Here is a 12,040-nt window from a genome sequence, read left to right on the forward strand (position 1 = left end):
CACTCGCTGGATGTATCTAGAGCGCTGAAGTTCTACGTGGACCGCACAAAGATTTTTTGGAAGACGTCACAACTGTTTGTGAACTTTGGGTCTGTGAATCAAGGGAAGGCTCTCTCGAAGATTTCCATTTCCAGATGGCTCTCCGGCTGCATCATGCACTGTCACCGGTTGGCAAACCGACCGCTGCCTGGCCACCCGAGAGCCCATTCGACCAGAGCGATCACTGCTACCACGGCGTTCCTGTCTGATGTGCCCCTGCTGGACATCTGCAGGGCTGCTACGTGGAGGTCGACGCACACCTTCACAAGATTCTACTGCGTCGATCGGGACTCCAGGGAGGAGTCCAGGGTCGGCCAAGCAGTGCTGCGCAACCTATTTGCCTAAGGTGAGCCTGAGGAGGAGGTAAGAATTGCTTAATGTTGAGTTTTGGATGTAATGCTTAATGTTGAGCCTTTGCCACCTCCCGTGGTTGTGCATGTGTATACTGCTATGTATTCTTTTATTCATGAGCATGTGAATCCATGCCAGACCCCATGCTGGAGAAGGAACAAGTTACTTACCTGTAACTGTTATTCTCCAGCATGGGTCTGGCATGGATTCACATGCGAACCCTCCCACCTACCCCTCTGCGGCTCTTCACTTGGTCATACTGCCACTTTGCGTGCTACCAAATCTGAGGATGGCTGCCAGAGTCGGGGCTTAGGGAGAGGGCAGTCATTGGCTGGGGGCAATATGACCCAGAGATCAGTGATTGGTTACTACTAGGAAAGACAGATCAGAAACGAAACTGATACTGATTTTTTCTTTACCGAGGATTCCCGGCATGACTACTGGGAATATTCATGAGCATGTGAATCCATGCCAGACTCATGCTGGAGAACAACAGTTACAGGTAAGTAACTTGTTCCTTTTGCAGAAGGTGGAGTAGGATCTTTCATTTCTTAGTGTGGTGGGCAGGGCATTCCAGTTTTTGGGGGCGAGGTGCTGAGTGATGCCTCTCCACCGCGTGTGCCACACACAACATTCCTGTCTCTGCCTCGTGCCTTAGTGTGGGTAATCAGTTGAGGCGGTTTAAGGATCCCTGTAGACCTCCTTCTGAGTGCAGCATCCACCAGCTCGGGGCAGCCCCTTAGACCACACCACTGTTGGTCTCTAAGTTTAGGCACTCTCGCTCTCCTCCATGAATTCATACTCAGGATCTGCAGTCTCTCTCTCTCTCTCTCTCTCTCTCTCTCTCTCTCTCTCTCTCTCTCTCTTTCTTTCTTTCTTTCTTTCTTTCTTTCTTTCTCTCTCTCTCTCTCGCTCTGTACTGCTTTCTTTCTAACTCTCTGTCTCTCTGCCGCTCTCTCTTTCTCTCTCTTTCTGCCTCTCTCTCTTCTTCTCTCTGTCTCTCCTGCAATTTTCCATACTTTGGAGTAGCAACAAAGATGGCTGACTCATTTGATGTAACATGATTGTATGTTTGATATCTTTTTAAAGGGGTTCACTGTCTTTATTCAAAATAAATGTGCTCGCTTGTCTCCACGGGCTGTTAATTTTGAAATGTTTACACTTTACGATGTGGCTGCATGGAGACTTCTCACAATATATATAAACACAGTGTATTATGGGAAAGCAAGATGGCACCCTCCGTACCCTTCTCATACAGTAGACAAAGGGCCCTTATGTTCACATCTGGGGGGTTTGTATGAAAAGAGGTGACTGTTAAAGAACAAACTGCCAGGAGCAGGTTATAAGGGGTTTAAGAAGGTTTCTTCATGTCTTTGCTCCCCTTATGGTGTGTGTGTAGATGCGTGTGTGCGTATATCAAAATAGTGGACGCATTTAGTCTTTAGGAAATGTATGCCTTCTCCTTACTTTTGGGGGATTGTCACCCCAGCCCTCAGCAACATGTGCGGTTCAGTTTTAGAGAATCCTCGGGACTGAGCAAATGAGCACCAGACCACAACATAGCTAAACAATTGCATATCCAAACAAGGTTTTGCCTCCTGGTGTGGATATGGGGGGAAGGAAAGGCATTGTTGTGAGTTTGTTTTGAGTGCTGACTCACTTTCTTTGATGGCCCTGTACAGGGGAGATCACCTCGCGACTCTCCACGGACACCGCCAGCATGAGTCGATCCATCGCCGCTAATGTGAACATTTTCCTGCGCAGTGTGGTGAAGGCGATCGCAACATACGTCTTCATGCTCAACATCTCCTGGCAGCTGACATTGATAACTTCCCTGGACTTGCTGATAACGGCACTGGTGCAGACTGGGTACAACCACTTCTCTGAGGTACTGCGTGCATTCTACTGGCTGGGTTTTCCTCCATGGGTCTTGGGGACCTCCCTTGACCCACACAATCTAACACACTGCTCTGGGGTACTGCGTGCATCCCACTAGCTGGGTGCTCCTCCATGTGTCCTGGGGACCTCCCCTGACCCACACAATCTAACGCACTACTCTGGGGTACTGCGTGCATCCCACTAGCTGGGTGCTCCTCCATGTGTCCTGGGGATCTCCCCTGAGACACACAATCTTTCACACTACCGAGGAAATGTGCACATGCCACTAGCTTTCTCTTCCACCATGTGTCCAGGTTATGGGGATCTCCCATGACCCACACAATCTTCCAAACTACGCTGAACGACTGCACACATTCCACTAGCTGGGTCTTACTCCATGAGTCATGAGCACATCCCCTGATCCACACAATCTTCCACACTGCCCTGAGATAGTACACCCGTCCCACTAGCTGGGTCTTCCTACATGGGTCATGAGCACATCCCCTGCCCCACATCATTTTCCACACTACCCTGTGGTATTACACACATCCGACTAGCCTGGTATTCCTCCACGAGTCACAAAGGCCATCCCCAGACCCACACAATCTTCCACAATACCATGCGGTAGTACACATATCCCACTATCTTGGGCTTCCTCCATGAGTCATGAGGATATGTCCAGAACCACACAATTTCCCACACTACCCTGCGGTAGTACACACATCCCACTAGCTGGGTCTCCCTTCATGAGTCATGAGGATATCCCCTGCCCCACACAATGGTCCACACTACCCTGTGGTAGTACAAACATCCCACTAGCTGGGTCTTTCTCCATGGGTCATAAGGATATCCCCTGCCCCCACACTACCCTAAGGTAGTACACACATCCCACTAGCTTGGTCTTACTCTATGAGTCATGAGGATATCTCCAGACCCACACAATCTTCCACACTACCCTGCTGTAGTACACACATCCCACTAGCTTGGTCTTCCATGAGTCATGAGGACATCCCCTGATCCACACAATGTTCCACACTACCCTGTGGTAGTACACACATCCCACTAGCTGGGTCTTCCTTCATGTGTCATGAGGACATCCCCTGACCCACACAATCTAACACACTTCTCTAAGGTATTGTGTGCATCACACTAGCTGGGTCTTCCTCCAGGGGTCATGAGGATATCTCCAGACCCACACAATCTTCCACACTACCCTGCTGTAGTACACACATCCCACTAGCTTGTTCTTCCTCCGTGAGTCATGAGGATATCTCCAGACCCACACAATCTTCCACACTACCCTGCAGTAGTACACACATTCCACTTGCTGGGTCTTCCTCCTTGAGTCATGAGCACATCCCCTGATCCACACAATCTTCCACACTGCCCTGAGATAGTACACCCGTCATACTAGCTGGGTCTTCCTACATGGGTCATGAGCACATCCCCTGCCCCACATCATTTTCCACACTACCCTGTGGTATTACACACATCCGACTAGCCTGGTCTTCCTCCATGAGTCACAAAGGCCATCCCCAGACCCACACAATCTTCCACAATACCCTGCGGTAGTACACATATCCCACTATCTTGGTCTTCCTCCATGAGTCATGAGGATATCTCCAGACCCACACAATCTTCCACACTACCCTGCTGTAGTACACGCATCCCTCCTGCTTGATCTTCCTCCATGAGTCATGACGATATCTCCAGACCCACACAATCTTCCACAAAACCCTGCGGTAGTAAACACATCCCACTAGCTTGGTCTTCCTCCATGAGTCATGAGGACATCCCCTGCCCCACACAATCTTCCACACTGCCCTGCGGTAGTACACACATCCCACTAGTTTGGTCTTTTATGAGTCATGTGGACATCCCCTGATCCGTACAATCTGCCACACTACCCTACGGTAGTACACACATTCCAATAGCTGCGTCCTCCATGGGTCAAGAGGACATCCCCTGATCCACACAATGTTCCACACTACCCTGTGGTAGTACACACATCCCACTAGCTGGGTCTTCCTTCATGTGTCATGAGGACATCCCCTGACCCACACAATCTAACACACTTCTCTAAGGTACTGTGTGCATTCCACTGGTTGGGTTTTCCTCCACGAGTCATGAGGACATCCCCTGCCCCACACAATCTTTCACACTACCCTGCTGTAGTACACATATCCCACTAGCTGGGTCTTACTCCAAGAGTCATGATGATATCCCCTGCCCCACATAATCTTCCACACTACCCTGCTGCATTTCACGCATCCCACTAGCTGGGTTTTCCTCCATGAGTCATGAGGATATCCCCTGCCGCACACATTCTTCCACACTACCCTGCGGTAGTACACACATCACACGAGCTTGGTCTTCCTACATGAGTCATGACCGCATTTCCTGATCCTCACAATCTTCCACACTACCCTTTGGTAGTACATACATCCCTCTAGCCTGGTCTTCCTCCATGAGTCCCGAGGACATCCCCAGACCCACACAATCTTCCACACTACCCTATGGTAGTACGCATATCCCACTAGCTTGATCTTCCTCCATGAGTCATGAGGATATGTCCAGACCCACACAATTATCCACACTACCCTGCGGTACTGCCCACATCCCACTAGCTTGGTCTTGCTCCATGAGTCATGAGGATATCTCCAGACCCTCACAATCTTCCACACTACCCTGCTGTAGTCCACACATCCCACTAGCTTGTTCTTCCTCCATAAATCATGAGGACATCCCCTGCCCCACACAATCCTCCACACTACCATGCTGTAGTACACATATCCCACTAGCTGGGTCTTACTCCATGAGTCATGAGGATATCTCCAGACCCACACAATCTTCCGCAACACCCTGCGGTAGTACACACATCACACTAGCTTTGTTTCCATCCATGTGTCGTCATGGTGACATCCTCTCGCACATGATTTTCCTCACATCTAGTAAACGCCCCAAATTCATGTAACAATTTTACATTATAAAAGCAAAATGTAAGACAAAATTGTAAAACAATAGATGATTCTAATATCACATATTCCATAAAGTGCATTTCTGTTAAGAACAAACATGACATTCATATTTGTACAATCAATAAATACATATTTCAAATCAATTATATTTGCAATTTAAAACAAATTCTATACAGTTAGAATATATGAGATCCATACAGAAGACAAGTTCTTATTGACTACCTTTCTTCGATGACTCCATGCGCGCCATACAATGTATAATTTCAGGTAATTAGCCGAGCTTCTACAATGTTTGTAAGAATCTGCCAATTTTCTGATAGCAACTTTACTAATAATAGGAAAGAAATATTTGGATCTAATGTGCAAACAACTGAACATAAAATGAATGGGAGATTACATTTCTCGTAATTCACAAGAGCTGAGTATTTGATGGTTTTCACTCTTTTCCCACTTCCCAAATATGGACAAAAACAGGCAACAACTGTAGGGTGAAGATAAAAGGTCAACATATTGCTCATGGCCAGACCATATTTTAATTGCTACATAATCCATTGCAAGACGTTTTGATAAAATTCAATTTATAGGCTGTTACAGAATTCCCAAAATTTGCTTTTTACCAATACTTTACCCTCCTTGTTCACCAGTTTCCGAATGGTTAAGGGAGGTTTTATTAACAAAATCCCTGAACTAACCCTGTTTCTAGGATGGGGTTTCCTATCTAGGAAAGACAATAGCAACGGTCTGATCGCATCGCGAAATCCAATCTGCCCATCAGAGAACTACCAAGCCAACTTCTCCCATCAGGCGAACTACTCTCACTTAAACTGTCGCTCCATAACACTGCCTCACTTACCTTCCACCTTATATACAGACCCCAGACCCTCTCCAATGCTTCGATGAGGATATAGCCCTCCTCCTATCCAATAATACCAAGTCTACCTCAAGAATCATCATTCTAGGTGACTTCAATTTAGGCCTCAATGACAGCTTTGGCATCAATGCCTCTGCCATACACAACACAATTGCTTCTCTAGGATTCACCCAGTGCATTGATCTTGCCACCCACGACAAAGGCCTAACCCTAGACTGGCTTGCTGACCTGAATGGGTCGACTCGTATCGCAGCTAACTCTCCTTGCCCTTGGTCTGACCATAACGTCATTACCTTCACCACCCGGCTCAAAACCCGCTCAAAACCGCTCCTCAACTTGCCCAGCATCACTTACGAGAAACACACGCAATATTAACTGCACCAACATGCTCCCCTTGTTGCGACCAATTACAAATTACACCCACTCAACTGCCAACCCAGCCTACATGGTAGAGCTTTACAATGCCACGCTCCTACAGGCTCTCGACAAAATAGCACCACTGAGACTTTGCACACCCAAACCAGCAGCCCATCTCAACTCCTGGTATACACCCAGCCTCAAAAACTTAAGATGCATCAAACGAGCCGCTGAGTCCTCATGGGAAATCCCACCTACTAAAGCCAGTAGAGAACTCTTCCTCACCTCTGCTAAAAAATACAAGCAAACTGTACTCCAGGTGAAAGGCCTAACGTACAACAAGCGAATCACTAACACCAGAGTTCACCAAGATCATCTCCAGCCTTAAACCTTCCGGATGCCAAGGCGACATCTGCCCCGCTCCGTTCATCAAAGACTGTATCACCGAGCTCGCTCCATTTATCACCTCCCTCATCAACAATTCCGTCACACATGGCACCATGCCTTATAATCTAAAAGATGCTTGGGTCCTCCCACTCTTAAAAAAATCCATCGCTTGACCCGAACATCCCGACCAACTACCGTCCCAACACCACATCCCCTTCCTCCTGAAAATCCTTGACCGAGCCGCCTACCTTCAAATACAAGAACACCTCAAAACAAACAACCTCCTGGGCCTACCCCAATCGGGTTTCCGACCTAGGCATGGCACAGAAACTGCGCTCTCGTCCTCAAAAACCAAATGGACGCCATCATTGACAATGGAAACCTACCTATCTTACTTCTCCATAACCTCTCGGTGGCCTTTGACTTAGTGAACCACACAATCCTGTGCCGTCACTTATCTAGCGCAGCCCATTTCTCCTCAAAAGCCATAACATGAATAGAATCATTCCTCTCAGAATGAACGAGAGTCTTCTCCAACACAGCAAATGCCACTCCTGCCCCAGTTCTCTGTGGTGTACCACAAGGATCCTGTGTGTCACCTACACTATATAATATCTTCACTAAGCCCCTGTTCAACCGCCTAGATGAACTTGGAGAGTCTTACACTAACTATGCGGATGACATGCAGATCTTACTGCATATCACAGGCAACTACGAAAAGGATTCTACCACACTCAACAACATTTATCAGATCATCCAAACTGGATGTCTATACATGAATTATGTCTAAACGATGACAAAACCGAGCTGCTACTGGTAGGCACCAAAACATGCCTAAAAAAACTCGACCCAACATACGAAATCTTCACAATAGACGGTAAAACCATCACCATCCTGAAAGAGGTAAAAACCTTGGGAGTGAACCTCGACTCATCACTTTCCCTCTCAAGTCAACACAACTATTTCATCGTCAGCAAACACTGCTAAGCTCATTAAGGCATGCAGACCTTACCAGACAGTTTCATGACCCTCGCCAGAGCCCTCCTCCTGTCCAAACTCGACTACTTCAACATTCTCGCTGGAGCCTCCATCAGTAACATCAAAACACTTCAGGTCACACAAAACAACACCCCACAAGCAGCCTTAAATATCCCCAAGAGAGAGCCCATCTCCGAAACGAGACGCAAAGTACTCTGGCTACCGGTCCAGGACAGGATTAGGTACAAAACGATGTTGATCACTCGCAAATGCCTGGCCAACACGGCTCCAAAATACCTCTCTAACATACTTGCATCATCCCAAACGATCATACCTGCTCGCGTCTCCACTGCCCATCTCCTCACCGTGCCAAAATTCAAGAGAGATTAGGCCGGGGGGCCGCAACTTCCCTGCCATGGCTACCAAAGAATGGAGTGCCCTCCCGTTAGCCATCAGATCCGATCCCTCCCACGTATCCGTCCACAGAAAACTCAAAACCTGGCTCCTAAAACACAATGGGGGTCATTCCGATGTTGGAGGTACAAACACTTTCACACATTACGAAAGACAACAGACTAACTCCAGAACCGTTTACCTGAAATGTCCCAACACAAGGGTCAGGCAATTGACCAGAATCACACACACCTGACGGCGCTTTCCCTTCCCCACAGGGATAAAACGTGGAGCACAAGAGTACACTATATGAGCAAGGCAGACCACATGACAAGACAGCTATCCAAGCACGGCAGTTCAAGAGGAGGAAAAAGGTGGTGAAAATTGAAAGGGTGACCAGGAGAGAAGCGTCCTCGCCCTTTCCGACCCAGACCCGCAAAGCCTCAGTGGGAGGAATCGTAAGACCATGAACAATAGCCAGTGTGTGTTGCAGCAGATGTCAACGGTACACAGAGTATGCCTACGCTGATGAGCAGAACAGAGACACACCTGCTACCGTGGTACCATCCTTGACTCCAGATACAACAAAAGCCAAGCGGTTCATCACAGCCGGTGAGTCGAGGGGAGAACCGATAAGAAACCGAACTGGGTGAACGAAAGTTGCAAAGTGGCAAATTGAGGACAGTTCAAAGAACTGTTAACATTAAAGGAAATCTAGCTGCAGAGGGGTCCGGCACCACGTGGGTGCTCACTCGAGAGACTCTGGCTGATCCCGCATTTGTTGAAACTACTGAAACCACAAGGCCTTAGGAGAGCCACAAGGAAAAGGTCAAAGTGGTCATACAGGGGTCTAGCAAAAACCCCTGTACAGTTGAAAGTCTGTGACCTGCACGTGATTGGAAAGCTAAGGGAAATGAATCCCGTATAGTGAGTTCAAGAGAAAGAACTGTATGATTGGCAAAGAATTGGCAAGAGTGAATCCGATGGAGGGATGCCATTAGAAAGGGGCCTGAAGTTCCAATGAACAGTTTGTTGACAAGAGTAAACCCAACAGACGGATGTCCACAGTGAACTGTTTAAAATGAAATTAAGACTTGTGAGTGCGAAAGGGGACATTGTTTTGGACACCAAAACATAGTGAACTCGACAGAAGGAGGCTAACATTCAAGAAGGGTGTGAGCCTGGAGGAGGGGGATCCCAGGGTGAAAAGCAGTCAACCAAAGAGTGTGAATAAGAAAGGAGAAAGCGTGTGAATGAGAGCCGTAGTGAACCCGACAGAGGGAGGCTGCTATTCCAGAGGGGTCTGAGCCCAGAAGAGGGGGATGCAGGGGTGAAACGTCATCACCCACCGACACGTGAATGCAACCAAGAAATCCTTTGAATACAAGCCAGAGTGAACCAGATGGAGGCAGACTGATATTCAAGAGGGGCCTGAGCCCGGAAGAGGGGGACTCAGGGGTGAAAAGGCATCACCCAACATACATACAGAAAGGAACTTTTTGTTTGTTATTTTGAACTAATCAGGTCCGTGGGGGCAAGGGACTTATTGTAGAAAAGAGACTTACCCATCGAAGGTCCTGATACCGGGGAACGGAACTGCAGTCTCATGCTGAGAAAGCTTGCGTGTGTGTGCTTTGCTCAGGAGTCTCGCCTTGTCCTGTGCTCAAAATGTGGGGAAGGGAGACCCCCGGCTACTACATCCTGACTTATCATTTGTGAACACTTCTTTATTTCTTGTGAAACTTATCCCACACTCTTTTTGTATTTAGTTGTAAAGATTACCAATAGTTTTTTTTAGTATAAGCCCTTTTATTTGTCCAGACACCACTAGGACTGCCCTATTATTTGATGGTTGTAGCTTGCTCCCATCTTAGATTTAGGTTTAGATTAGGCGTTTTTTCAATCTATTTATACAGTTTAATAAACACCCTTGAACTGTGCTCACGTGCATGTCTTTACTTTTGCCACCATGAGTTCCTTACAGTACCCAGGAAGTGGGCTGGGAGTATCTGGTCCCAATCCACACTACTTGTGCCAGAAGAGCCAAACGGACCCAAGGACTATCCAGAATCATGCTGAAGAAGGTTGGTACCCTGAGCCTGCTGTTGTCCGGGCAGAGCCCTGCTTTGCACTCAATCTCCGAAGACCTGTGAAGGTGCTTTAACCCCTTGGAGTGGTGGCACCATTCACTCTCGATGCCTCCTGGTTGCCCTGCAAAAGAGCTTGTTCAGAAGTGTCCATGGGCCATCCAGTGGACTGTGCAGCTCGAACCTTGGCACATGTGCAGGAGCGTTGTCTCATCGAGTTTCCCCATAGGCCTTTGGAGAATCCTAGCTTGCACTGCAAAGCACCTTCTTGCCAAATTTCCAAGCTGCTTTGGGCCCTGAGAGGGAAGCGTGCGTCAGATCGTGAGAGTTGGGTTCCCCTGCGTCACTGTGCGACACTGATGGTCGCTGAAGGCGGTTTCCCCGTGTTCCTTCTTGTGCCCGGAGACCAGCTGCATCAGTGTTTTCTTTGTTCTTCAACCGAAACGAGAGATACAGCTCCTGGTGCAAACTGCACCCACATCTGCACACGCAGCGCCTGTGCACTTTGAAGCCTAATCAAGGGGGAGAAATCCTACCTCAGGCGACCCTCTCCAGACTTGCCAAGTTTGGACCCGGACTAAGCTAAGGGCGGGGAGTACTGAAACCACTTACCGGTGGCCCCTTGTACGTTCACTGTATTTTACACACAGAGGATCCCTTGTGGTCCTCTCATTGGCTTAGGTAGCCTCCGCTTCCAAAAGTCCTTGGAAAGTTGGGAATAGCTTTGTTCATCAGAGCATATCCTCCCCCGACTCTTGGAACCTGTTTTCACCGTTCACAATCCTGCCCCTAACTTTGCCAGCTCCTTAGAAGCTGTACTTTGTGACTTTATGCACGACCAAGCACTTTTACGCACACATCGAACATTGAGCACAAGGCTCCATACATCGTAGGGCTGCACTTATTAAGTTAGGGTTATCCATCTCTGAAGATTGCTGATGCTATAAAGTTTGCCTGCCCTTTTCCCTTACAGGTTTTGGCGGGAATCTGCACTTTACCACATTGACATCAGTGACTGTATACATTTTACAAAGTGTGTTTGAGTGGTGATTTTACTGTGCATTTCATTATTCACTTGTGTTTATTCTTGGGCCTAATACATTGTATATTTTCGTATGCTACTGTCTAAGGGCAATTCTTGGTGTCTTACTGTGTGTGCTGTGAGGAACCTGAGGGCGTCCTCACTTCCTTTTCCCCCGACATCCCCTGCTCAGGTGGCCATCGCTTTTGGATCCTGACCCTGGGGGTGGATATGCGAGGGAGGATTTATAGGTTACTGTCAACCCTACCCCTTCCCTTCATTTCAAAATGACCCTTGGAAATGCCATTATTATACTGTGAGGAGGAAGATCAACTGGGAGGAAACTTCCTTACTTAGGCAGGTTAAATACACATCAACCTCCTCTTGTCAATGCAGAGAAATATCAGAATCCTGCCCTCCCCTTGCCTTCGTAGGGTATTGTCAGTCTTTACTTCTTTTAATACACCAAATGTCCTGCAGCTATATCACTCTAAGACTGGGACGAGGTGGAGGCACCTGGGAGTTATGCACCCTTCCATTCATTCACATCACTTTGGTACTGAGACGAGGAAGATGACTGTGGAGGAGTACCATTGCAATAGTCAGGCTTTTCCTGCAAATTGGCTAAATTATGGTAGGGCAAATAAGGTAAAGGACTTGCACCTGCAACCATTTAACAGGCTTCAGGTGCATAAAAGGA

The 12,040-nt window shown here is 47.8% G+C and overlaps 2 protein-coding genes across 3 annotated transcripts in view; both read left to right on the top strand.

The window, feature by feature from the left end:
- The window catches only part of LOC138522045 (major histocompatibility complex class I-related gene protein-like), a 1,849,186-nt gene that overhangs the window by 1,214,363 nt on the left and 622,783 nt on the right, over positions 1-12,040 (top strand). The gene's annotated exons all lie outside the window — the stretch shown is intronic.
- LOC138522044 (ABC-type oligopeptide transporter ABCB9-like) overlaps positions 1-12,040 on the top strand; it is a 234,954-nt gene that overhangs the window by 119,020 nt on the left and 103,894 nt on the right. Inside the window, exon 4 of the mRNA XM_069635269.1 lies at positions 2,073-2,278. Within this exon, the coding sequence (XP_069491370.1) occupies positions 2,073-2,278 (206 nt within the window). The remainder of the gene's footprint in view (positions 1-2,072; positions 2,279-12,040) is intronic.

This window comes from Ambystoma mexicanum, chromosome 13 (genome assembly GCF_040938575.1).
Source record: "Ambystoma mexicanum isolate Mex_15411 chromosome 13, UKY_AmexF1_1, whole genome shotgun sequence".
NCBI classification, from domain to species: domain Eukaryota; kingdom Metazoa; phylum Chordata; class Amphibia; order Caudata; family Ambystomatidae; genus Ambystoma; species Ambystoma mexicanum.